Source organism: Heteronotia binoei, chromosome 6 (genome assembly GCF_032191835.1).
Source record: "Heteronotia binoei isolate CCM8104 ecotype False Entrance Well chromosome 6, APGP_CSIRO_Hbin_v1, whole genome shotgun sequence".
In the NCBI taxonomy this organism is placed as follows: Eukaryota; Metazoa; Chordata; class Lepidosauria; order Squamata; family Gekkonidae; genus Heteronotia; species Heteronotia binoei.
In genome coordinates this window covers 99,234,938-99,262,727 of record NC_083228.1, presented here as the reverse complement: position 1 = coordinate 99,262,727, position 27,790 = coordinate 99,234,938, and the positions used below count along the sequence as shown (strand labels likewise).

At 40.7% G+C, this 27,790-nt stretch overlaps 1 protein-coding gene across 2 annotated transcripts in view; it reads left to right on the top strand.

Moving 5' to 3' along the window:
* SERPINE2 (serpin family E member 2) overlaps window positions 1-27,156 on the top strand; it is a 44,563-nt gene extending 17,407 nt beyond the window's left edge. For both annotated transcript variants that reach the window (XM_060242196.1, XM_060242198.1), the window contains exons 2-9: window positions 11,220-11,497; window positions 12,970-13,197; window positions 16,921-17,118; window positions 20,025-20,223; window positions 20,332-20,432; window positions 21,594-21,680; window positions 22,099-22,182; window positions 26,510-27,156. In XM_060242196.1, coding sequence (XP_060098179.1) covers window positions 11,242-11,497; window positions 12,970-13,197; window positions 16,921-17,118; window positions 20,025-20,223; window positions 20,332-20,432; window positions 21,594-21,680; window positions 22,099-22,182; window positions 26,510-26,547 — 1,191 coding nt within the window. In that variant the 5' untranslated portion in view covers window positions 11,220-11,241 and the 3' untranslated portion in view covers window positions 26,548-27,156. The remainder of the gene's footprint in view (window positions 1-11,219; window positions 11,498-12,969; window positions 13,198-16,920; window positions 17,119-20,024; window positions 20,224-20,331; window positions 20,433-21,593; window positions 21,681-22,098; window positions 22,183-26,509) is intronic.
* Window positions 27,157-27,790: the final 634 nt, after the last annotated feature.

Genomic DNA, 27,790 nt, shown 5'->3' with positions numbered 1-27,790 from the left:
TAAGATCTGGGCCTGGGATTTTAGTAAATCCTATGGTAATTCAGTGTTCTGGGAGATTTTTAGGCAGGGCATAAAGATATGTCCTGCCATTTCTCTTAGGAGCACAGAGTGGTGTGTGCTCTTCATTTTATTGTTGCAAGAATCTGATAAGGTAGGTTTGGCTGAATAAACAGGACTTGCCTGGTTACTTAGGTGAGTGAGCTTCAGTGAAACTAAACCTGGGTCCCACATTGTAACAAGTATATATCAGACTGACTCTAAGGAATATGCTTATGAGGCCTGGAACTTAAATCTGAAGTAGCCATAATCTTAACAGGAAGATCATATTTGAAGCATTTCTGCTGCTTGTGCGCTCTTAGACACTGATGGTAAATTGCAATTTATCGTGTTACAAAATTGTTGGTGCTGGAAAGTCTAATCTGTAATGTTCGCCTTTGCCTCTAATAAAGGGACTAAAATGTTGTCTATTAGTCTTGCAAGTATTTATTAAATTGACAGTTGGTAACCCCCCAGCGTCATTCTTCCCTTACGTTCTGCTTTAGTTTATCTACCCTCTGGGATTTCCCTTGTTTCTGATCCAGGTTTAGTAGCAGAGATAAAGCCATGCAATGCACCCTCACCCCTCCATAGTGCTGCCCTGTTTCTTTAGGATAAGAGAGGTTACAGATTCCCTTTTGTAAGTAGATGGCTTGAACTCATCATAGTGAAAGAAGATGTGCTAGGTTCTCAAAATATTTATGTTGGTGTATTTAATTTATCCATGAATGATCCATAGTCAGAATTGCATAGTACAGTAGCCAGATTTGCAAGTTCCAGATTAGTTCGGTAGAGAGATTTTAGCACAGAAGTAAACCTTGCATGCAAACAGCTTAATACCCAGTATGTCCAGTTAAAAGGATCTTGGGTAATAAGACTGTGAAAGGCACCTTGTAGAGGTGCTGCCAGTGGAAGTGGGCAGAACTGCGCTAGCGCTAGATTGATCGGTGGTGTGATTATTGAAAAAGCAGTACATTACCATCTTAAACAGAATCCCTCCCATCTAATTCCATTGAAGTTGATGAACTCAGAAGGTTATAGCTCTGGTTAGGATGGCACTCAGGATGGTGCTCTCCCAAGCAAACTGTGAAGACTCCCAAAGTCTCACTGTGAAGTCTCCCAAAGTACATCAGAATGACCAATGATAATGTGTATGTGCCAGGAAATGCACATTATGACAAAAAAACAACAACAGCCCTTTGCTTCAATGTATAGGTGAACTATTATTATTATCCATGAAAGTAATCTTGCAATCATAATGGAAAGTTTACTGAAGACATTAACTTATTGAGGCAGTGGGGGGCTGGGGGTGGGAGGGAGTTCAGTATTAAGAATTCCCAAGAAAGTTGCTGAAGATGAAATGTCAGATAAATTATTACCTTTATATAAATTTCTGGTATGGTGACATTTGAGTACTTGTAAATTTCTAGTCAGTTTGATGTATTGGTTAAGTGTGCAGACTCTAATCTGGAAGAGCTGGGTTTAATACCCCACTCCTTCACATGCACCTGCTGAGTGACCTTGGGTCAGTCACAGTTCGTGAAAGCTGCTCTCTCAAAAGAGCTCTCCCAGCCCCACCTACTTCACAGGGTGTTTGTTGTGGGGAGGGGGAAGAGAAAGGAGATCAGGTGCTCTGAGACTCCAAGTGAATAGCAGGGTATAAATCCAATATCATCATCTTCTACTTCTTTTTCTACCGGTACTGCTGCTGCTACTGCTGCTACTACTACTACTTTTCTTTTAAAAAGGAACTAAGATATTGAAAAGTAAGGCTGGTGACTTGGTTATTTTATTTTTTAAAAGTGTCTAAGAGACAGTATGGTAGAGATCAATGAAGTTAACTGTGTGGAGGGGCAGAGGAATTTGTCATGTAAAAGGTATGCAGGAGATTTGAGCCAACAATGTATAAGTCTGGACATTTCATCCCTCATAACGAGCACAAGAATTACCCAGTGAAATTAGCAGTACTAGGTAGACGAGGAAGTGAGTTGCTTTCAAAAACTCAGTTCACTGTTGCAGGCTGTAGTAATAGAGGAGTTTAAAGATTCATGGGAGATTTAGCTCAGGCTGGTCAGCATGTCAGAGTTTGGGAGCTAATCAGGGTTGGCTGCAAACAATTCTTGTAGTGGGAGACCACCAAGAAACACCAATTGTAAACCACTTCTGCTCATTTCTAAGAAGAAGAGAAGAGATTGGATTTATGCTCTGATTTTCACTTGATGTCTCAGAGCAATTTACAATCTCCTTCCTTTCCTTTCCTCACAACAGATACCCTGTGAGGTGAGTGAGGCTGAGAGAACTCTTTGAGAACTGCTCTTGAGAGGACAGCTCTGAGAAAACAATGACTGACCCAAGGTCACCCAGTAGCTGCATGTGGAGGAGTGGGGAATCAAATCTGGTTGTCCAGATGTGAGTCCTCTGCCCTTAACCACTACAGCAAACTGAACATTTAGTTTTAAGAACATAAGAAGAGCCCTGCTGACTCAAACTTGTGATCCATCTAGTCTAGCATCCTGTCTCACCAAGTGGCCAACTAGTTCCTCTTGAGGTACAGAAATTGGGCATAGCAGCTGAGGCCTTTGCTTGACGTTGCCTCCTGCCACTGGTATTCAGAGATGTACTGCCTCAAAACGTGGCAGAGCTTGTAGCCACTGATAAGACTATCCTCCATGAATCTGTCTAATTCCCTTTTGAAGCTGTCTATGTGTGTGGCTCTATCTGCATCCTCTGGCAGAAAATTCCACATTTTAATTACTCTGTAAAAAAGTATTTTTTGTTTGTCTTCTGTAGTTTTTCCAGCTCTGCTGTGTCCTTTGTTGAGATACAGTATCTAGAACCGCACACAGTATTTCAAATGAAGCCACACCATAGATCTAAAGTCCAAATCTCTTACCTGGAACACTACACAGATGGGTTGCCATCTGTGTTCCCTCTAAGCTGCAGTCTTATGAGCAAAAATTCTACTTTGTGAGCTACTGGTATTAAAGTTGTGAGCTACTGCATAAATTATTGTGCTCTGGGGTCATCCTTCCTGAACTAAGACAAAAATATGTGAGCTGGAGGCTAAAAATCTGTGAGTTAGCTCACGCTAACTCAGCTTAGAGGGAACACTGGTTGCCATGAGTTAGTTGTAACTTGGCAGAGCATTCTCCTTTTGTCTATTCTCCTTAACGGTTAAATGGAATTACCATATACAAAGTCAGTGAACTTATTAGTGTCAAATGGGGCGACCATCATCTCTTGAAACTCAAAAATGGCATAAAAGTATGTGGCAGCTAATGGAAACAGAATGTTCGACTAGCTGGAATCTTGAAACTGGTTTCTACAGCTAGAGAAGGAGGTGATAGAACAGAATGCTCCACTTTGGACTGTAGGTGAACAGTTCCAATTCTGAATATTCTTGTGCATTAAAAATTTTTCATAGACATAGAAAAGTAATACAGCCAAAAGAAAGCTATTTCCTTTTTTTGTTTGCTGAGCCATCTTTCTGCCTGCAGGGAGTTTTCAAAATAGGGGAGTACATCAGAATGTGTCTGGAAGCCTAACCTCAGCATCCTGCTACCTTATTTCCATTTTGTGTGACTGCGCATGTAAATTAGGCCTTGGTAGAGTCCAGTGAATCTTAAGCAAGGCTGGTATACAGCAGGCGTCACTTGGTTACTGGCAGGTACTGTCTATGGAACTGGTTTGAGTAGGCATTTAATTCAGCAGTTGAAACAGTGAAGTGGTCAGTGTATCATCATTAGCTGAAATTGGGCCAGGAGTGGTTGCAGCCAAAGCCTGCAGAAATCTTGGGAGTTGGGAAGTGACAATTGGGGAAAGTGCTACTTGTCCTTCCCCATAACTAGAAAGCCCCAAATAAATTATGTAAAATGCAAGATTATACAAGTGTACTTAGTGTGTATAATTTATGCACAATGCAGAATCCAGCTTTTCTTGATCCAGAATTTGCATTACCTGTGTTCAGAATTTTTTTTTAGCAGAGTGTACATAGCTCAGGCCATTTTGTCTTAAGCTGTAGAACTGCACATTTTGCATCATGTCACTGTGCAAACAGAAGCAGTTTCTCTAAGCCCAAACTTGCTTCCATGGTAGCACTTACTTAGACACAAGCCTCACTCTGAAAGTTTCATATCACACTATGGTGTGGGCTGAGTTGCAGGTTGGGTGCTGTGACTATAGCTCTTGAAGAGCTCTGAAATGTTGGGGTTTTTAGATGCCAGGTTTAGCAAAACTGCCACTGTTCAATTTGTAGATTAGTTTCTTCACACAGCAGATTTGGAAAATCTTTTGGGGTCAGCATAAAATCGTAAGTTTTCATGTTGTGGTAGATTTAAAGAACAATGTGTCCCATGGGTCCATTTTTGCAGCCTTTATGAATGAGTCACAATTTTTGGTCTTTCACTTAACGCAATTTTTGGTCTTTCACGCATTGGGAATACTTGCCATGCTGGTATCTTTGTCTTAGCAAGGTCCTAACTCTTGAAGAACAAGAAGAATGAGAGGTGGAAGGACTGGTACCTCAACCTTGATCCTGCTAAGAAACGAAAGACAGAGAACAAATACAAAAAAAAAAAAGCACAATGTGGTTGACATGTGAAATCGCATTGAAGATTTTCCTTGTGCTATTGAAAGGAAGAAAAATAGTTGTAGGGCTAACTTGAATGATAAATACACCGAGCAAATGCTTTAGAGATGCCTGGAAATTTAAGACTGCAGCTAGGAAGGTCTAGATGATACAAGTCAAGAATGAGATGAATTGTGTTTGTAGTAAAAACTCATGATTTGCTGAGAGCCCATGAAGGTGGGCTGGGATCAGTTCCTCCAGAAGCTTTTCGTTGAAAATGCTAGTCTTGAAGTGGTAAAGTGGTAGGGCTTTTCTCAGAAGTTCTCAGAACTTTTGAAGTATGAGTCCTGTGCTAACCCCCCCCCCCTCAAAACTAAGGAGTCCTATGGCAGTTTGTAGCCTGATTGATTTATAGTATAATCAGTGGGTTTAGAGGAATAAATCTATATAGGATTGTGCTGTTACAGTGCAGTCCTAAAGAGAGTCATTCAGGAGTTCAGCAGATGCCTAGAGTGTGTCCTCAGTTGGCAGATAACACAGTCGCACAGTTAATGGTTTGCTTCTTTTTATTCCTGGTGATATATGGTGTAAATTATTTTACATTAATTCAGTCTAATCAAAACAACTAGCTCAGGGAAGCATAAATACTGTAGTTATGCATTATTTCTCAAAGAGTGAGTGAGTGTTTGAAATTAAGATTAATTTTGCTTCTTTCTCCTTTGTAAGTAGTTATATAGCAGAACATTTTTGTTGCAATTGGGTATTTGGTTTTAATTCTAATGATCTGTTCGCACTGCTACTTCCATTACCCGCTTTTAAAGTGCTTACACTGAATTAATTCTTCCTTTTAAAAATGGACTACACATGTGGCTATGTGTATAACAATATTGTATGTAAGCACTGTAAGATGGTCATTTCAAGTCTGGCTTCAGTTGAAAAAAAGAATATTTCTTTGTTGATAGACAAGAGCTTTCCTGCTTATCTTTACAGTACTGTGACACATTATTTCAGCAGATATGGCTTATTTAGCAGCTTCATCTAAATGTCAGTCCACTTTACCATTGCTTGGTTGACTTGTAAGATCATATATGAACAAAAGAAGCCCTGTCCTTGTAGGCCCTTTTTATCTCCAGGATTCATGGAGGTAGGGTTTGTGATTTTCTTGCCTCCTTGAGTATGTAATGGGCAATATGATGCAAGGTTGTGTTCTTTTCCTTCATGATCTTTGCTTCATACTGCTACCCTGTACAGGAAAGATGTATGATAACATTTACATTGTCATGTATTGCATAAAAGCTTGGGCTCTTCACCATACCTGCATTAATCTCTTATGATATACTGTTAAATTCCTAGTAGGAGTGATAGCATTAAAACAGGTCATAGGCTTGTGTTGTGGAGTGGAGAATGTTAACAGTTTTTCTCTCTCTCTTTTGTCCCTACCCCCATCTCTTCACACATGTCAGTTGTAGTTGGGTTCTGGTTTGTACTGGTAGAATGTGACATGACATATGATTTGCTAGTATTTGTAATTTCCCAAAGCTTAGAAAATGACTTCACAAAGTTTTTTTGTTGTTGTTTAGTTGCAGAGTCGAGTCCAACTGTTTGCGACCCCATAGACAAAGTCATGCCAGGCCCTCCTGTCTTCCACCATCCTCTGAAGTCTGCTCAAATTCATGTTAGTTACATCAGTAACACTGTCCAGCCATCTCATCTTTTGCCGTCCCCTTCTTCTTTTGCCTTCTGCCTTTCCCAGCATCAGGATCTTCTCCAGTGAGTGCTGACAGTGTATGCGTAGGAAGTTCCCCTGTATGAGCAAACTGTAGAGTGCAACTCCAGAAGCTGTGATAAAAGAGACTCCAAACAGCCAGTTAACAGTTGTATTTGGGCATATACGAAAGAGGCAGTCAAAAACAGGTCCAATGGTTCATACACATAAAGCAGTCCTTCCAATATACAGTGCCAAATCAGTGTCCAATAAGAGAAGTCAATAATCCAATCCATACATTACATAATCCAGTATTATCCAGTCCTCCACAGTAACAGTATAACAGCCAAGATGTTTCTCCTTCACTAACGCACGTCCTTCTCCTCCTTCTCATCACCCACACCATCTGAGGGTAAGGCTGCTACTATTATGGTGCAGCTCTCCAATCCCATTGCTGATTGCTAAACAAGCTGCACGTGTAACTCTCGTGACTATAATCACACCTGTATAGCTTAGTTACATAACAATGATTCAGCAGTTATGATCCCTGAAAGAACTTAACACTGACAAGTGCTCCCTTGGTGGCCAAAGTATTTGAGCTTCAGCTTCAGCATCTGACCTTCCAGGGAACAGTCAGGGCTGATTTCCCTTACACAAAGTGTAAAACATTGGAAAAGGGAAGATTAAACTATGATAAATTAGGTTCCTGCAATAATTATTTTATTCATAATAAAATCTCAGAGTGCTGATACAAACAGTTTGTAACTGTTTGAGAACAAGCACATGTCCTTGGATTCTGGGGTGCCGTAGCCATGTGGGACCATTGTCCTGTGTTGCTGTCTCTGGCAGTTGGAGGGCTACCTGTAATTGATGCAACCATTTGGACAGGACCAATTCTGTGCCTGTCCCCTGGAACTGGCATAGTCTGTGGGATGGCATAATGGAAAAATAACTCATATGCAGCTGCAATTGGGTGTGAAAGGTGCTTGGCACTGGCTGCATTATCACCAAGGTAGTCTCTGTTTCACTGATTCCTGCTAGGCCACGTGTTCTGCTTAGGCATTATGTAAGCTTACACCGAAACAGTCCAGGAGGCAATTTCTATAAGGTATGTAACATTGTTTCATGTCAACAGGGTGGCCTGACATATGGTTAGCATTCAGCTGGCAGTCAACTGACCAATTCACGCACAAGGATCTAATCATTTAGAAATATCCTAAAATTAGGATAGGGGACAAGCGTGTCTTTAGGAAACACTGGATATATAGAAGTCTAATGTTCCTGTCTCTGTTGATTGGAAAGGATGATGATGTCATACCTTGCGACACTCTGTGCACAGAAGTTAATCTCTCAGTCATTATCATTAGCTGGCAATACATTCAGTTAAAACACTCTGGCCTCTGTTTTTGTATCTATTTTTGCACCTTTGGACCCTTTCCCCATTTTCTCTACTCCAATCCTCAGAAATTCTCTTTAGATGTACTATCATTATATGCAACTTCTTAAGAAAAAATTAACTAGATTCCACCCATTCTGGAATTTAATTCTCAATCCCACTTGTTCCAGTGGCAAAATACACTTAAATATGCTATCCTGGACTTATGTTTAAGGCTTACTCACCAGAAAACTCTATTATGAGTATAATGGTATCCTATTAAATTGAGTCACTAGATCAGGGGTGTCAAACATGCGGCTTGGGGGCCAAATCAGGCTCGCGGAAGGCTCCTATCAGGCCCCTGAGCAACTGGCTGTCATCTGCTTCCTTCTCCCTTTATCTTGCTTCCTTCTGCATCACAAATTGCTTTGCAAGGCTTGCTCAATTACACAGGAGCTTCAGAGCAACACCTCTATTTTCTCCATTGGTTGAGGCTCCTCCCTTGGAGAGGAAGGGGGGGAGGAATAGCTTGCTTTGCCAGGCTCTCTCAGTTGCACAGCAGAGCTACTGAGCCAAGCCTCTCTTCCTTCTATTAGCTGAGGCTCCCCTCCAGTCCCCTAGGAAAGGAAGAAAAGAGCCAGAGCTTCCTTTGCCCAGTTCCCTGGATCCCATGGGAGAAATACAAAGAAAACATCTTTAAGACCAATAAGTGCTAATGTTTTAAGCATGTTTTAAGTTTTTTAAAATATATATTTGTGTTTGTCTGTGTTCTTTGTAAAATTTATATCTCTGCTACCTAATCTTAAATAGGTATGCACATGGTCCAGCCCAACATGACTCGGCCCAACCCGAAATGGCCTGGCCCAACAAGGTCTCATTTATGTCAGATCGGGCCCTCATAACAAATAAGTTTGACACCCCTGCACTAGATCTTTTTAAGAGTGATGCCTGTTGGTGCTGTCAGACACCTCAAGCCAGTCTGGTCCACATGCTCTGGGAATGCCCCAAAGTTATATTATTCTGGTAATTGGTTGTATCTTGGATTAATCTTTATCTGTGCCTCACAGCTCAAGACAATCTCATATTCCCCCCTTAGTTGATGATTCGGTCAATGATAAATTAATCTTTGTAAGGAGATGCACATACAACAGACACCTGGAATTTTCACCTCTGTCTGGCAAGATTTCTTGTATCTCTTCAAACAGTGATGCTTCGTCTTCTGTACTTGTGTTTAGCTAGATCCACATTGCTGCTTCTCACTCTGTCCCCCATTTTTGCCCTGACTTTTTTCTTTCTTTCTTTTTTTTAAAAAAACTTTATGCTTTCAGCTGTCTGTTTGTGCAGGTCCCTCTTTCTTATTGATGGGTATGTGGTAGCAGAGGTACATGGGATTTGTTGTTATATTTACTATCCAGTGTAGAAAACTAAAAATCTTAGTGGGGAAAAAATTATTTCACTTCTTTTCCCTTTCGCTTACTGGATGCTCCACGTTGCTCCAGAATAACCAGTCCCCTGATTGAGGGGGGCGGGGGGAAAGGGCATTCCATTTAAGACCTTTGAAAGTGTTTTTTCCCTCATTGGATGGGGGTAAGTCTTGCATCAGACAGATTTGGCTAGACAGTTTCTTGAGACTTGAAATTTTAGAAGCTGCAATACAAGTTTAAATATACCTCATCATCCATGTGTAAGTTGAGGAAGATGTAGAGGGGTCCCCCCCCCCCGGGAACTTTATGGATGATGGTTGAGGACTTACTAAAATGTAAAAAAGGAGGGTTGGGTGTCTTATTTTCTTAAGGCCATGTTAATTCTTCCTTAGTCACTTCCTGCCATACTGTAAGCTGTTCAGCTATTCTAACTTATTATGTCCCTTTGTTGTAGAGGGAGGGGAGCTCTGGCAGTTTCTGAGGAGCTGCAGTGAATGGCCATTTGACTGAATGGCCTCATTAAGATCTTATAGAAGAGATACTTCTTTATTATCAGTTTGTAATACTGTGTTTCAAAAGTTGGATAGTTGTGATAGTATTTTTCTGCTAAATTGCAAATGAACACGAGACTGACTTCAGCTAAGCAATTAATTTAATATTGGAAGAGCTCTGGTTCCTAGGCTGCTTTTTCTGAAACATGAAAGAGATGACAGAGGTTAGGCCATTTCATCTGAGGGTGCAGGGAGTTGCTGCAGTTGTACATTTGCACGCCCCAGAGCTGTTCTGTTGCTATGACTTCTCACTGGATTATGTTGCAGCTGTGCAGAAGCAAAGCTTTGTCTGTCCAGCCTCCTTCCCTTTGCTCCATCCTATTGCCCTCCTCCTGTTCTCATGGGCATTTGACATAATTGCTGGAGTGGCAGCTGTGGTGATGTGGAGAATAGGAAGGCAGCTGCTATGGAACATAAATTACCTTCAATATAGCAGCATTTGCTTTTTCACCCAAGGAAATTAAGTGTGGAAGCAGAGGAGACCTTGGCAACCAGCTGCTGCATTCCTTTCATAGAGCTTGCTTTGAAATTTTCCCAAGGTCTTCAGGTAGAAGGATGGTAGGAGTAACAGAGAGCAGGAAACCTTCCACTTTCTTCTAATGGAAGGAATGAAATATGGTCCGCACATAGGTGGCTTCTGACTCATTCACTCACAGGGAAGGCAGTAGATCTTCCCTCTGTGTAGTGGATCAGAACATATGCACCTGCTGCTACCTGATGGTTCTGAGTGCAATAAGTAGCAAGGAACATACATGGCAAAGGGAAGAGAAAGGATGCTGAAGTAGTAGTCAACAGCAGTATTTGTAGAAGCTCCACCTTTCCCCTAGTATCTTGGTTACAGGGCATAGACTCAAGGTTTTGAACTTGGCTGGAGCTCAGGGGAGGACCAGGCACCCATATCACTTTAGAAGGCAAACTGTGTAAGCATGCTTTAGTTTTCAGTGCATTTAAGCCTATGCTTAAGTTCTAACTATCTCCTTATATAGTTTCTAGGTCCCTATATCTTGAGGACGAAAGGTGCTTGTCTTTTTTTTTGTCCTGGTCTAGAAACATACAGGATTATAAAATAGGGTTATATTTTGCTTGATGCAGAAGTTTATGTTAACATCCAAATTTTGATTTCCACTTCAGTATGCTGTGGTATTTCTGGTATGCAATGGTATAGGTGTTTTTAAAATATTTTGTTTGCTTGCTTGCATGTTTATTATGCAGCACTACAGAATTCCAGCTGCTTCTCTGCTTTGGCTGCAATTGTGGTTTAAGTATTGCATGTATAGAATCTGGCCTTGCTTTATTTCCTACTGGCATTTTGCCCGTATCCCAAAATAGTGATATGACTCAATAGCACTGGCAGCCTTTCGACTTGTCAAGGGCTCACACTGTAACTGTGCTGAATTTAAGGCTTGAACCTGAGAGGTGGTGAAAGTTTGATTCAGCAAACCACCTTATTCATGACTTTCAGTTGGTGCTCAGCTGCCACAAATAAATACTGTGTTGAACCAATGCTCATTTGACCATTGCCTTATTTTTTAAAAACTGTTTTTCTTTCCCCTCTTTTTAGGTTGCTTCTGTGTGCCGGGACCATGAACTGGCATTCCCCCCTTCTCTTTGCTGCTTTGACGTCAGTGTGTACATGCTTCCAGCTGAACCCTCTGTCTCTTGAAGAACTGGGTTCAGACATTGGGATCCAAGTTTTTAACCAGTTGGTCAAAACCAGGCCTAAGGATAACATTGTTGTGTCTCCCCATGGAATTGCGTCTGTGCTAGGAATGCTTCAGCTAGGTGCTGATGGCAAGACAAAGAAGCAGCTGACGACAGTGATGAGATATAGCGTCAATGGTCAGTTTTTCTCTGCTGCTGTGATGGGGTTTGTTGGTGGGGTGTCTTTGTGTGTTTTGCTTGTGGAAAATCACAGGACAGGTGAGATCTAGTTGATTTATATAGTGATACAAAGACTGACCTATAGCAAGAACAGTCCTTACTGTGCTTGAAAACACTAACCAGTTATCTTGGTCTACTGCAATATTAAATAGTACTTTAGTATCTGTTGTACCAGAAGGCACTCTTGGCCACAGCATTCAGCATTGATGCTAAACACAATGAGCTTAACAAGGACTGCCCTCCTGCTTCCAAAGCAAATAGAATTGAGTTTCATTGCCAGGGTTGTATGGGAAGCATAAAATGTTTCTCTGTGTGGGGCTGACAGTCTCTAATACATGCCTTCAGATGTTATTCAATAAAATACCTTGGTGTTTATGGCAAATGAAACTGTTGGAGCATTTGATTGGCTCTCATATAAGCTTTGGATTCTTCTGTATCAACCTATACAGCCTTTCTAGAGAGATCTCTCTTGCTTCTGTCAAGCTGCGTTCCTGACATTTACAGACTTCAGAGTTTCATTCCTCAGCCTGAACCTCTCCTCTCAAAAGGGCTTTAATTGACCTTGTTGCGTCTTTTAACCTGCTGAGTACTTGTGCAAATGCATCTGTGGCTTCTGAGCACATTTCAGGGTGCTTGCACTATAGCAAACATAGTTCATTATTGCCTTCATCTTCCAAAAAGTAAGCATTCCTTCTGGCATGCTATGAGAATTCTGCCCTCCTGCTTACTTTTCCATTTTGTTTTTAAGATACATTATATATGCTGGCTCCATCTCTAATCCCCAAAGACCTGAATGTTGAAATTCCATTAGTTTTGTTTAAACCATGTGCCAGCCTCTCAGTACACTGAAATTCTGTTTTCTAGCCTGTCATTGTGAGCTAGTTTTGCCACCAGTTTGAGGATCTTTGTCTAGATCTCTATTGACAACACACTAAGCTGGTGATCCTACTGGCAGTGTTCTGTATGCTGCTAAGAGCCTGTGTAGTTCTATGGCCAAGGTGGTTTGGAAATGTTCACTTGTAATTTGGTGACTTGCCCAGAGGCTTCTGTCACTGCTGTAGTTTTCCATCTGTAAAGTGTGTGAGATTGTTCTGGGGACTGAATGCTTAAATGCTGGGAAGTGGCTGTAGTGAAACACCACATCATAAGATGTTTTCCTAAATTTTAGCATGTATTTTATACTTGGTGTCTTTGTTCAGAAGATATAATCTTTGCCTTGGTGTGAGACCCCATAAAGTTAACTTCTTGAAACCAGGTTTCATTAGCCTAATCGGAGCTTCTGAGTTAAATGTGTTTTGGATCACAGCTTCATCTCCCAATCTGTACCCCAAATCCGATTTTGCTCTTTTCATGCTTGCTTCTGCTTATTTTTAAAGGCAATGTTAATGTTTACTCATTTTATAAAGGGTCTTTATTTGTCTTTCAAATAGGAGTTGGTAAAGTACTAAGGAAGATAAACAAGGCTATAGTGTCGAAGAAGAATAAAGATGTTGTGACAGTTGCAAATGCAGTCTTTGCAAAAAGTGGCTTGAAAATGGAAGTGCCTTTTGTTTCACGGAACAATGATGTGTTTCAGTGTGGTGTTAAGAGTGTGGACTTCATGGATCCAAACACTGCCTGTGACACTATCAACCAGTGGGTAAAAAACGAAACTAAGGGTATGTGATACAAAAACATTGATGATTATTCTTCGTTACCCATGCCTTTTCTGTTCTTCCTTCTAATTAATTAAACACCCTTTCCTTCCATCTTGCTGGAATTTAGAGCGTAAGTGGTCCTGCTTCTTTTGTTTTATAAGTCTAAACATTGGGTATGTTGACTGTTTATGTGTTTCTCATTCCTCCCCTGCTCTTGCTTCAGCTCCTCTTCCTGACCCAAGTACTTGCTCTTTTCTCTCCTTGTTTGGATTATCCTGTCAGGCACTTGTCTCCTGGTCCTTCTCCCTGCTTATCCCCCTCCCAGCCCTGCTTTCATTTTCCAGGTTCATGAACCCATCCCTGCTCTTGTTGGTGCTCACCCCCCACTTCTGCTTTCTCTGCTTTTCTTTTCTCACTCTGCAAGCTCTGCTTCTTTCTTTCCCCACCTCATCTCAAATTAGCTGCTGTTTCTCCCCATTCCCTACAGTGTCTTTTCTATCCAGTCTTGTTTTTGTCCCACACACTTTTAAGATTCTCTGTTTTACTTACCTCTTCCTGGGTATTGGGAATTTTTCTGGGTTTCTGGAAGCAACTACCCTGTCCCTGGTTTGCCCCATTGTTTAAATCTGCATACCATGTAATTGTTGTAGATGTAGACCTCTGCTCCTTGTTTTTTCGCTGTTCCTTTTGTGTCTTAATCCTAATGATATGAAAATCCAAGCATTGAAAACAGAAGCATATGGACATACTTGGCATGTGCTTGCTAGGTATCGATGTTTTCAGGAGTCTTAACATTTTTAGAACCCAGTTGAAATGTTGGATAATTGTGGGCATTTGTTGATTATCCTGAAAATGTGTTTTAATAATTAATGACCATACTATTTTAAATCTGTAAGAGCAGCTTGCAAAATGTAAAACTAAGAAAAATCTTACTTTAATTACATTCTCCTCTATGTGAGGACATGATAACTTCATAAATGACTCCAGATAAGGAATATTAATGGAGAGAGGAAAGGGGGTTAATGTACAATTACACATTTTTAGCCTGTGAACTAATATCGGGATTAAATTTTACATCTCTCATAACTGAAATTATGTCCTAATATATCTTAATCTCCACAAAAACTCTATTCCTTTCACCACTTGCTTCAGTATAAAGTATGAGCATTTAAAAGCACTTTTAAATGAACCTCTTATGGTTCTTGTGGTGAAATCTCCAGTGAGTGGTAGTATGTGTGACAGGCAAGTTCTGTCTACTGAGGGGACCCACACATCTCTTATTATCAAGGGTGTCAAATATAGACACTGGAATTGGCCTGCCTGGGGCTTTAAGTCCATCCTGTGGCTCTCTCCTCTCCTCTCCTCTCCTCTCCTCTCCTCTCCTCTCCTCTCCTCTCCTCTCCTCTCCTCTCCTCTCCTCTCCTCTCCTCTCCTCTCCTCTCCTCTCCTCTCCTCTCCTCTCCTCTCCTCTCCTCTCCTCTCCTCTCCTCTCCTCTCCTCTCCTCTCCCCTCCCCTTCCCTCCCCTCCCCTTCCGTGCCCCAACCTCTACCTGTCCTCACCTTTCTGAGCTGCCTGTGAGTGAACAGAGCACAGGGCGAGGCTTCTGATCTTCCCTTGTCTTTACTGGCTTCTCCTGTGCCCACTAAAGTTGATTGCCAAAGCTTGCTGGCCGAGGCAGAGGAGGCTTGCTTGCAAACGTTGTGCTACCCAGTGGAGGCTTTTCTCTTGCATTCAGTGAGCTAAGGATACAAGTGAGTCTGCTAGAGTAATTTGCTGAAGTTTGCTGGCTGATGGGGAGGAGGCTTGCTTGCCAACATTGTGCTTCCCAGTGGAGGCTTTCCTCTTGTATTCTTTCACACATATTGTGCAGCTCTTAAAGCCCCCACCAGCTTGGAGAAGGCATTTATCTCTTTAAATTCTTTCACCAAGCTAAGCCAGCTGATGTGGGGGCTTGGAGAATACATTTAAAGTTAAAGTTGCTTTCTTTCCACCTCTCCCTCCCCATCTATTTTCCTTCTTCCCCACCTCACATTCATGTCTTGCGGCTCTCATTTGATGGTTATTCTGTGTGGCTCTTACATTAAGCAAGTTTGGCCACCCCTGAGCTAAAGACAGGAGCCAGGTGGGTCTGCTAGAGTTCTAGGTTATCAATAATCCCTGTCCCTCCATTCTTCTTGGGGTAGTGTTTGTTTAATTAGCATTAAGTTTTTGCTTGGGCTACCCAGGCGATGGCTCAATTGAAGAGCTGCTGCTTGGTATGCAGAGAGTCCCAGCTTCTGTTCCTTGCACTTCCAGTTAAAAGGACAAGGCTGAGGCTTATTATTAGAAAGACTTCAGCCTTAGTCCCTAGAGAGCCACAGCCACTCTGAATACACTGAGGGAAGGGAAAACTTGTAATGTCCAGCCATTTCATGTTTTCCCCTGGGTCCTAGACTGGCTCAAAGAATTGACCATGTGAGCAGGCTGGGGAAAGGGTTTGCACCCCACTACAGGCAGTACAGGGGCATCTGCCTAGTGCTGCTACACTGCATTTTTAATTGTGTTTGTCTGTCCTGTTATCTCTACTACCTGGCATTATATTTTATGACAAACATGGCCCAGCCCGATAAAGTTCCATTTATGTAAGATCCATCCCTTTTAACAAATAAGTTTGACACCCTTGTCCTATATCTTTAGGAGAACCAAACTATAAACCCTTCTGCTCAATTACCAGGTAGCGAATGTCTAGCTTTGGGTTTGCAGCCATGAGTAAAAAATAGTGGTGAGCAAATAGAATATGGAGTTCACTGAGATAGGAATTGTATATTAACAACCCAGAATATCTATTTATTTGCAAATTGGCTTCAAAGAATAGATAAGCAACACAAGTCTCCTGGTAGACAAAGGAGAATCCTGGCTGAGGCACATTAATTTTAATTAGCCATGGTTGAATAGTTTGAATTTGCTTAAATACTTGCATGCATAGACTGTTATTGATTAGCCACTAGGTTGGATCCTAACCTACATTCCACCCACACCAGCTTACCCTTTCCTAAGGGTCAGACTAAATGGTAACAGACCTAGCAACTGGGTACTCTGTCAGAGGTAGAGCCAAACCTCTCTACTACACTATTGAGCAGAACTAACCTTTACTCTGTCTGCTTGTTTCCTGAGTCAGACCTAAACTCTCACTGCTCTCTCCCTGAGGTAGAACTGAACTGAGCTTCTCCTGTGTTTTTCCTCCAACATCCCATTTTTCTTCTCAAAGGTGATTGGATGCTGCAGCAACACCCTCATAAGCTCAAGTGAGTGGCTGTTTCCACCTTCGGTGTTGTGGAGAAGCAGGAACAAAACCTTCTTCCCAGTAGCGTTAAATCCAGGCCAAAGGTCTAAATTATTTTGTCTTGAAACTTTGTTGAAATCCAGCATGGTTGCTCTCCATAACTGTACCTGATTCACTGTACCTGATTCCTCATCTGATGAAGTGTGCTTATAGCACACAAAAGCTTACATTCTGAATAAAACGTTGTTGGTTTTAAAGGTGCAGCTTGACTCCTACTTTGTTCTACTGCTTCAGACCAACATGGCTGCCCACTTGGATATATCTCCATAACTCTATTGGCTTTCAAATCTTGTTTCACATTTGATTTAATGCAATTTGGTACTCAAGTATATTTCACTTCTTTTCATTCCTTTTTTCCCTTCATGCTTAATATGTTTTTTGTGATGCATAGGGTTTTTTTGCTTTTTTCTGTTTTATACAGGCATGATCAATGGTGTTTTATCACCAGATACTATTGATGGTGCTTTAACCAGGCTGGTGTTGGTGAATGCAATATACTTTAAAGGACTGTGGAAATCACGTTTTCAGCCAGAAAATACAAAACAACGCATATTTAATGGAGCTGATGGAAAGGCTTACCAAATACCTATGTTGGCTCAGCTGTCTGTATTCCGATGTGGTATGCTCAGAACTTTCTTACGTATAAAGTAGAAAAGTGTAAAAAATAGTTTCCCCCCTTTTTAAAAAAGGGTGGGGTTTTTTGCCTTCTTCAAAACTTGAGGAGAAAATTAAGTAATTCAGTTGACCAAAACTATGAATTATGTTTTGCGTTATTGCAGTTGCTGGATGAGCTATGCATATGTTGGTCTTTTGGTCAAATGTAAGATAAGGGGAGAGAAGGTTCCAATAGTCTTAACAGCTAACAGATTTTTAAGGTATAACATGAGGGAGCTACTCTGCAGAAATGTGTGTTCCTCTGTGTGTTCTGTTTTGGAGTACAGCCTTAAAGCAGCAGGCTTCAGACCTGTCTGTTGCTGCTTCCCAGTGCCTGGAGGCTGCACACTAAGGAAACTGGGGAAATGCATGCAAATACTCCCAGAAACCTGCTTATTGTGCTCCCAGCTCATTGTAGCTAAAGCCAGTGAAGCCTGGTTCAAACCTAGAGCTTGATTGTATGACCATTCTCCTTTTGCACTCTTGAGATTATTTGTTGTTTCCAGAATCACATTGAAGTGTAATTTGCCAGTAGTACCTGTGGGGTCGCCATGAGTCAGCTGTGACTTGATGGCACTTTACACCATCACCACCACCACATCCATTCTGGCAAGCTATGGCTTGTAGTTGCCCAGGATTCTAAACAGTAGCCAAGTTAGTGTTTGGAATCCTGGCTGGCTTGCCAATTTGGATATAATTACAAGCTACAAAGTTCCACAAACCCTCAAATAACTAGGTGATCTTGCTGCATGCAAAGTATCAGGGGATCTCATGAGTGAACTCTAAATTCATTCTTAGGGCAAACCAGGGTCTGCTGTTGTTACATCCAAGCCTGAGCATATAGGTGCACTTCTCTAATGTGTGAGAGCATGTGGCATTTCTGCTTCAGGCTTGGAGGCTTTTAAACAGTAGATCTAGTTCAAGAGAAATAGTGTTCATCTGGTTATTGGTTTAGATTTAATCTCACTTCTTTGCTGATTTGAGTTTCCGAGAGCGTGTTTTTAAGACCACAATCATTAAGGAAGCTTGGGCAAAATACATTTCTTCAGGGTAATACAGCCATTGTCATGAGAATGCATCTGGAGTAGGATCATTTGAGCATCTTGGATCAGAAAAAGCTTGAAGTAGCAGCTATTAAAAAAATGCATAACCCTACTGTTGTCTATAGATGAGAACTACAGCATATGATTTTTTAGATTTATTTATTTATTTTATGATTTATATCCCACCCTTCCCAGCAAGTGGCTCAGGGCGGCTCACAACATAAAATTTCACATAAATAAGATTTAAGCATAAAAACAGTTAAAATAATTAATACATTTAAAATTTTAAGACATTTAAACCATTTAAAACATTAGGGACAGCAGAAATCTAGTATAACCACACTTGGTTATACTAGATTCTAGAATAGTATCTGGAAATAGTTTTGCTGTCTAACCATGGTTCAAAAAAACTGATTGCTTCTGCTTTTCGTACAATCTGGAGATGGTCGTTTAAATTCTGAACAGGGTACCAAGAAAAAGAAGTTCAGGAACTTTAGCCTAGCTCTGATAGTGCTTGCCAGCACAGGAGAATGAGGAGACCAAGCATAAGAATAGCAAGGGTTTCAGACTGTTCATCTTGACTACAGCTGATTTGTAATGTTAAAACTTTGGGACTGCCTTCAGGAACTGGAACTTTCTCTTAATTTAAAGTGTCTGCAGTACAACCTGGAAAACATTTTGTATGCAAGAAATATTTGCAATAGTTTTAGTGATTTTTTTCTGTTGAATGAATACTAAAGAAAGCAAACTGATTACTTAATAAAGCCATTTAAACTAACACAAAGTCAGAGGTTCTGTGCCCCCCCCACCCCCGCCATGATGTTAAGTGTTGAATTTTGGTTTCAGACCATTACCTTTAGGCTAGGACCAGTTTCTTTATAGTATTGGCACATATCCAGACAGAGCTATATAAAGACAATGCCCTTCTGGGGCTTTCACTTTGTCTAATATTAAATCCTTAGATCAAAAGGAAAGGCATCTGTTACCCCCTTTGGTTTCTCCGGAAACTTCATTTAGCTAGCTTCCTAATCTTTAGGATGACGATATCACTAGATTTGCTAACTTTGAGAAAAAAAATTATTTCCTTTAAACAGTAAGGAAAATGATGTCTGCCTCCTTTTTTCCAAAAGCATCTTTGGAAGGCGGGGTGTATTTACACATGAAAGTTTCCAGGGGCGGGGCAAAAAATCCTTCTATGTATGCCCTCTCCTGCAACTTCCTTGTCCCTACGTGTCTCTGTTTCCTTCCTGTCCCCATATTGTTGCTCACCTGTGCTGAAACCAATGCTGTCCTCCAACCAAGAAGTTGGATTCAAGGAGAGTGAATGGTGACTTCGGGGAGAGAGAGTTGAAACATTGCTCATCTAGGGAGTTACTGAAGATTTGTTCTCTTCTCCCAAACTGTGATCAAACTGAAGCGTCACCTACTTTTAGAAAGGTAAAGGTAAACCAGTGGCTTCCGACTCTGGGGTGACATTGCATCACGACATTTCCACAGTAGACTTTTTACAGGGTGATTTGCTATTGCCTTCCCCAGTCACCTACACTTTCTCCTTAGCAAGCTGGGTACTCATTTCACCAACCTCAGAAGGATGGAAGGCTGAGTCACCCTTGAGCCAACTACCTGAACCCAGCTTCCTCCGGGATTGAACTCAGGTCATGAGCAGAGAGCCTGGCCTACAGTACTGCAGGATTACCACTGCACCACGGGGCTCTGTACTTTTAGATAACTGAGAAACTAAGACATCAGTTGCTATCTCACTAGGCAACTGAAAGCTGAAGGTGTTCTTTGTATCTTTACATCTTCCATGAATTTCTCATTTTTTTAGGCACAACAAGTACACCTAATGACTTGTGGTACAATATCATTGAATTGCCATACCATGGTGAAAGCATCAGCATGTTGATTGCCCTGCCCACAGAAAGCACAACACCTTTGTCTGCTATTATTCCTCATATTAGCACAAAAACTATACAGAGCTGGATGGCAACCATGGTACAGAAGAGAGTGCAGGTTATTTTACCCAAGTATGTACTGTTTCTTAAATTCATTTTTAAATAACTCTCTTAAAAACCTTCATTTCAGAATAGTTTTCAGTCTTAGGTCTGATGCTTCTCTGTATTGCTTCTTTACAGGTTTACAGCGGAAGCAGAAACAGATTTAAAGGAGCCTCTCAGAGAACTTGGTATTCGAGATATGTTTGAACAGTCAAAAGCAAACTTTGCAAAAATAACAAGTGAGTTAGCCGCCCTGAGCCCGCCTCGGTGGGGTAGGGCGGGATATAAATCGAATAAAATTAAAAAAATAAAATTATCCTTCAGTTCTGTAGCTCATCCTCTTTAGAATTAGATTTTTTTTTGTAAAAATAATTAATTGGTTACTTTGAAATTGCACACTTTGTCAGTGAAGCTTGTATCAAAACTTAATGACTTAAAACAGTGTCACACTGTTCTGCAATTTAAGGTGAAGGATTGCATTTTGCATACCTACTGTTAAATACATGTCAAAAATTTTCCTAAGCATTCTGCTACTGAGTTTTTAAAAATGTCTGATTCTGATTGTAAACAGTGGGGATTAAAAACCCACTTGACTGGGCTGCCTTGGTATTCTCCGGCTTTGATTATCTTGAAATGATCAAATCGCGAGAACAGCTTCTGAATAGTTTCTGTAATAGGTACATGTAGAATCTGTTTAGTACAGAGAACTGGATTAGATGAAAATCTGGAGCTATGTGATCAGGTTTCCATGTCTTCAACTTTCTTTAAAAGCAGTATGCAAGGGGAGAAAGTGTTTGAATTAGTGCCACACTGCTAGACTCAGTGAACTGTTCCCCTCTCTGATGTTTCCCAAATAGATTGTCCTCTCCTTGAGCAGTCAGTACTCTGATAGGCAGGGGAAATGGCACAGGGTGAGGAAGGAGAGAAGGTGGAGAATAAATATGTACCAGCATTGCACTCCCAGTCCAAAACTGCTCCCCCTGTGGCTGCATTTAAAGAAAATCAAAGTTGTCTGAAGGACCTAAAGACATTTGTATCAAAAATAGTACAGTATTAAAGTGGCAGCAACACTGAATTTGGAAGAGATGTGCTTACCTTTCCTCTTCCACTGCTGTTCTGCTGACAAACAAGCGGATTCTGCTCCTGTTGAGTCATTATTATTAAAGTTGATCAAAGCAAAAAAATGCTTTCCTATTGCATATAAACAAACTTCTTCAGTGTATGGGAAATCAGAGTGTTTTACTGATAATAAAAGTATATTTAGAACCATGTTTTGCATCAATGTTTATTTGCTGTATGTATATAGGGTTAGAAGAAATTGGCTTCTCCAAAGACTGTTGTAGGTGGGTGCACACATGTTGGGTAAATTTACTGTTGTCTATTTGTTAAACTTTTAATAGGAACAGAAAGTCTTCATGTATCTCAGATCCTACAGAAAACAAAAATTGAAGTTAGTGAAGATGGAACCAAAGCTTCTGCAGCAACAAGTAAGTAGCTGATTTGTTTGTGCTACCAGGACACTAGGAAACAATTACAACAATCATGTAAATAATTTTTGTAAATATTTTTATTACTTTTAAAACACAGTTGAAATTGCATGAACAACCAATTTTCAAAGGTAACTTGGCAGACTTCAAAAAAGCAGGCCTGCATTGTATCAGAGCCTGAGAACTAGTCTTCCATGAGACTTCCATGTGAAATATAACACTCAATAATTACTCTTGACTACAGAATAGTCAATTCTGTGGTTCTAAATCTAGACTCCTCCATTTTGTAAAATTTACGTTTATGGGGACTGCAATACAAAACAATATCCCCCATTAGCAAAACTGGTTATCCTTAACTATATACGTTTAACAAATGGCTATATGGTCAGGGCAATCATTCTGTTTCTCTTTGTTCCAGCTGCAATTTTAATAGCCAGATCATCACCTCCTTGGTTTGTAGTAGACAGACCATTTCTGTTCTTCATAAGACACAACCCTACAGGTAAGTTGTTCTTTTTTTGCTTAGCTGCATGTTGACTTTATTCATAGACTGGCAAAATGCAAACAGCATTTCCCAGGAGACAGAAGCCTGAAGTAAAACAAGAAAGACAAATACTTTGGATCTGCTTTTCTTATCAAATAAGGCCCTGAAACTCCTCTCCTCTGCATCATGCATAGATAGTTTCTTCTCTTAAGTATGAGAGAGTAACCAGCAGCTGTGTAGGATTTCAACACTTGAGGGGTTGTTGCCAGGAACTAACAGGCCCTCTGTTCTGCCAGCGTATTTGCTAGCTCATCTACATATATGGTGCATGTGGAAGGTAAAAGTGCCAAAACTGGAGGGAGTCGTCCCCAGCCTGGCAGCTTAGGACATCAAAGGAGCATTATGCAGTTCTGAAGAAGAGCACTGGCCAGTTGTCAAAACACACATATCCTCTGTTTGCTCCACTTCTCTGCTCTGTTTTTCTTCTAATTGATATTCTATCCTCTGCATTTGCTAGCTGCTTAGAAAAACACTCCCCCCCAACCCAGAAAAATGAATCACAAGGAAAGTGGCTGGACATTTTAACTAAATATATTGGCAAAACAACACTTCAGGCTATATGTCCCCCACATTCTTCCCTTTTCTCTTTATTCTGCAGTCAAAGATGGGCTGCAAATAAAATCATCTTCAAAGAATCAGCTTTAGTATATTTAAATATCCCATGTTACAAAATGCCCCACAAGGTGCAGAGTTGCTGGCAGCAATAAATTCTGATTGGAAAAAAGGGAGACAATGGGGCCAGAACACCCGTCTCCCTCTCTACTAAGCAGTCCTCTAATACTGCAGCCACAGATTGTAAGGACCAGATGATAAGAACCATTTAAGTCTCCTAGTAACCAAGCCCATGATATGATCCTCCTTCACCCCATCACACATGGGACTGCTCCCAGTCATTGATGGAGTTCACAGGTTTCTTTTTTCATCCCTGGTGTGCAGGAGCAAGATTCTTATTAGGACCATGGCATGTGGTGAGCAAATGGTTTAAGTCTTCCTTCCCACACCAAAAAAAAAAAAAAAGTACAAGGTAAAAACTGAATCCCTACACCATGTACTGTGGTCCTGCTTGGAATTGGGTTCTCCTCACACACCTGAAAACTCTGGGGAACTCTGAACATATCATTGGGTATGCCTCCTACTTTGCTGGTTCTCCAGTGCAAGATTATGGGCAACTGATGGACTGTTCCAACCCAATTGGGATGGTGTTTTCCCATCCCTCAACCTTCCCAGTGTATATGCCACATCATGGAGATAACTAAAGTAAATAACAAGTGGGTGGCGGAGGTGAGATTACTGGCTCCTTATATGTAAGCCATACTAACAGAAATGAAATAGAAGCTGTCACCAATCTTACTGAATAGAATCAGTTAAGGAATGAAGGCTAGAAGTTTCACAAAGGAATGGAGTTGCTGGACATTCTGATCCTGTAGTGCCCCATGCATAGAAAAGTTGCAAGACAGGAACAAGAAGGGCTTTGTGTAGCTGATACAACTTTCATTTTAATTGACAAAGTCAGAGAAGGGAGCACTGGATAGGCATAAGATTGGCCTGGACTTATTCACTTAGCTGTTGTGATGTGCGCTCTGTGTCCTCACAAGATGGATAAGAAATGAGTCTCTAAGGTCTATAATGCTGACCTGTATAATCCAGGCTAGCTTGATCTCATCAGATCTCGGAAGTTAAGCAGTGGCAGCCCTGGCTAATATTTGGATGGGAGACCTCTAAGGAATACCAGGGTTGTGGCAAAGAGGCAGGCAGTGGCAAACCATGTCTGAATGTCTCTTTTCCTTGAAAACCCTATGGGGTTGCCATAAGTCAGCTGTGATTTGATGGCACTTTCCACTCACCAAAGCCTATGAGGATTCCTCTGTGCATGAGTTCTGTGCTGGCAGGATCCTATCCATAGTTCCTATCAGCTTTGACTTTCCATCCTTCATACTTAAGGAAGATGGAGTTGGTTTGTGTGTGACTTACATGAGGTTAGCTCCGTTGTTCCTCACAGTTCTCCTGAGTGAACAGCTTTGAGCTGGGAGATGGGTGTCTGAACAAGGCCACTTAGTGTGTGTATGTGTGGATAGGGGGTTTCACCCAAACCCAATACACTGGCCACAATGCCTCCATTTTAATAGATGTGTGCATATATTAGTGAAGTCTTAGAAGGTACGATAGCACTTTGTCTGGATCCATGCATAGGCCAGCATTTTAAGAATAGCTTGTTTTACTTGGCTCTTGCAGACTTAGTAGCTCAGAGCTGCTGTAGCACGTATAGAGTACAGGGCTTGGTCTCTTCCTTGCTGTTCTTCAGGATTGTGGTGTATATTGTGCTTTGTTTTTGTTACCTTTAGGGAAAATCTGAGAACCTACTCCAATTGTGCAGGGTTTGTAGTAAGAATATTATAATTTAATTAATGCTTGGGTATCCAGTGCATTCATCTCTAATTATGTTTAAATCCCAATGACTTCAGTTTTACACTGAAATCAATGGGACTTGAGTGTTTAGATTTAGCTAGAGCACACCTTTGATTACTAAGTTGAAGAGTTGTCCTTATTTCCCCCCAAGAAATGATTGAATACTCTGGGGCTTATAACTGAAATGCCTTTAAGAAGGAAAGCAAAAAACTGGTTTATAGAATAATCAGCAGTAGAGAGACTCAGACCAGGATTTGGGAGACATGGGTTCAGATCATCATTCTGCCATGGAAACTTGCTGATGGTGACCTTAGGCCAGTCATACTGTCAGCCTAGCCTACCTCATAGGGTTGCTGTGAAGATAAAACTAAGGAGACATCAGAGTAAACCACTTTAGGTCCCAATTAAGGGAACAGGTAAGGTCTAAAAGCTATTTTTAAAAAAAAATTAAACACTTTCCTCCAAATAACGCTTTGGTTTGTTGTAAGGCTTCTGCCAGATTTAAGAAATTCATGCTTTCCAGTTGATTGAGTATAAATGTCCATGTTACGAAATTATCAGTATAAGATTTTTCACATTACCATTCTAAACTGGATGTTATTCATTGTTGGCCCAATTTCAAGTAAAGTGATGCAGGGAATGTGGGTTTCATACAGCTGATTTCCCTCTTTTAATGGGCTGTCTCTGATGTGCTATGGTCATTTCAAGTAGTGTCGCCTCCCCCCCCCCTTTTTCGCCACATGATCTTCCTCAGTTTTTCTGAATGTTCTATGCTGCGCTCTATAGCGCTAAACCAATATAGCACTTCAAAACTATAGCAGCACCACTGAGATGTTTTGCATTCATAGAGCATTTTTTTAAAAAGTCCGTGGAAGATTGCACAGCAAAAAAGGGCAGGAAAAAGGCAGCATTGAAGGAAACACTATGGACATTTTAAAGAGCATACTACATCATTTCAGAAGCACAATTAAAGGGTAGAAAACAGAAGAAAGCAGTTTCCCTAAAACACAGTTCAACCACTCTTTGCTAATCCAATGTGTGAGTTTGTATGAACAGGTAAATAAATTCCACTAGCAGCCGGTTGCTAACATGAGTCTGTCTGAAATGACAAAAAAAATCCATTAGCAACCAGTTACTAAAATGGAATACAGTTTGAAAATGGCCTAAGTGTTCATTGAGATACTGAAGGATGTGAGAAGATTGCAGTTCAGTAAGCAAAAGCTACCACTTTTATTCTCTCTTAAAGTGAAGCCTCAAAACCAAAATAGTCCCAAATGAACTCTTAACTCAGTTACTGGGAGCCAAAGTGATTTAATTTAAAATGATTCAATTTAAATCAAATGATTTAAATTCCTTGCCAGGAATTATTAATTTAAAGTGTTTCAATTTAAATCCTTCAGGCTAATGAAAGCATTCTTATCTAGCTGACACTAAATTTTAAGACTGGCATACTTTTTATATAAGCAAGGCATGCATGAATAATCAAAATCTAGGGCTTTTTCAGTGGCAGCACCAGAACTTTGGAACACCCTCCCAGAAGCTATAAGGGCCCTGCGGGATTTGTCGGCGTTCCGCAGGGCCTGTAAGACCGAACTGTTTAGACAGGCTTTTCTGGTTGATTGAAAATGGGCTGCCACCGGACATCCTACAGAAGCTGGCGATCATAGTCAGAACCCAATACCGCCAGACTGGATTGAGACAGCGCAAATAGTTCTAAACTGATAAGTGTATTATGGTTTTATATGTTTTATGGAATTGATTGTTTTTATGATATTGTAAGCCGCCCTGAGTCCGCTTGCGGAGAGGGCGGGATATAAATGTAAAGTAATAAATAAATAAATAAATAAAAAATCTGCAATAATGTTTTCTTGTTCTTCAGATGCAGTTTTGTTTATGGGACAAATCAACAAACCTTGAACATGGGAAGAAGTTTTTCTGCTGAAGCAAATAAAGATTGAGGCTCTTCTGTTAAATATTTTTGTACACTATTCTTTGGCTAAGAACTAGTTTTTGAGTGTGATTGGTCAACTAAGTTTTGAAGAAGAAATCGGAAATAGCTGACTTCCTGTGTGTGCAGGGAGTGGGAACAACTTTTTCAAAACTGTTTAAAGATTCTTAAAACTACTGATTGGTTCCCTGTGCTAACAACTTTTGAAATTCTGTTTTGGTCTATGTATTCTGTATTGTGATTTGAAAAGTCTTTAACCAGAGTTGGAACTAAAGGGACATTTTCTATTTTATTTTATTTTTTACTTTTGGTTTGTACCTTGCCCTTCTAATACTACTGTTGTCCACAAAATGGTTGGTGGGGCATCCTTGTTAGAAATAAAACTTAAAAGCTTTAGCAATTTTTATTTTATGTTGTGCATGTATTGCTGAGACTTAAAACAACTGATGTCCTGGCTTAATGCCTTTGCATTGTTGTAATGTAAACTTGTCATTGCTAGTATACACTTTCTATGGATTTAAATTTTATATTTTTTTGTACAAAGGAAAAGAAATAAAAGCAGTATGAACAGTTGGAAATGGCATAGCATCAGTGTGATGTTGGAAGGAATTCGATCATTGTCCTCATGGGAAGTGCATGTAAAAAGCTGCCATAATGGAAGACCACTCAGGCTTGATTTCCCTGGTCTGATGGAACTTTGGTGCTTCTCATATGTAGTAGATAGTTTCCTTGCCAGGAATTACTGCCACGTTATATCCCTGTGGAATATATAATATATATTTGTGTGTGTGTGAGGGTGCACCTGGAAGTCATTGCGGCATCTGGGAGAATATTCAGAGAGGTGGCTGAATAAAGCCTGCCCCTGCCTCTAGGCTCTGATGTTCCAAGGAGATCTCCCATCCAAGTACTTGCCAGATCTGACCCTCCTTAGCGTCTGAGATCTGACAAGAGGGGCTTGCTTAAGGTACCCAGGTCAGGGCTCTCTGTGGAATATTTTGAAATGCCCTGTGTTTTCATGTGCATGCAAGTAACTTGAAATAGATGTGTTGGATGCTTATGCCAGGAGCCCTTGCAATATATTGTATGGCATATCTTTAAAGAAAATCTAGATTTATCAATAAATGACACTGTTTAGGACTAATGTGACATCAGATTTGCATAAGAGAACTTTTGGTTGTACCTTCTGTGTCTCAAATTTAGAAGGGAATCCAT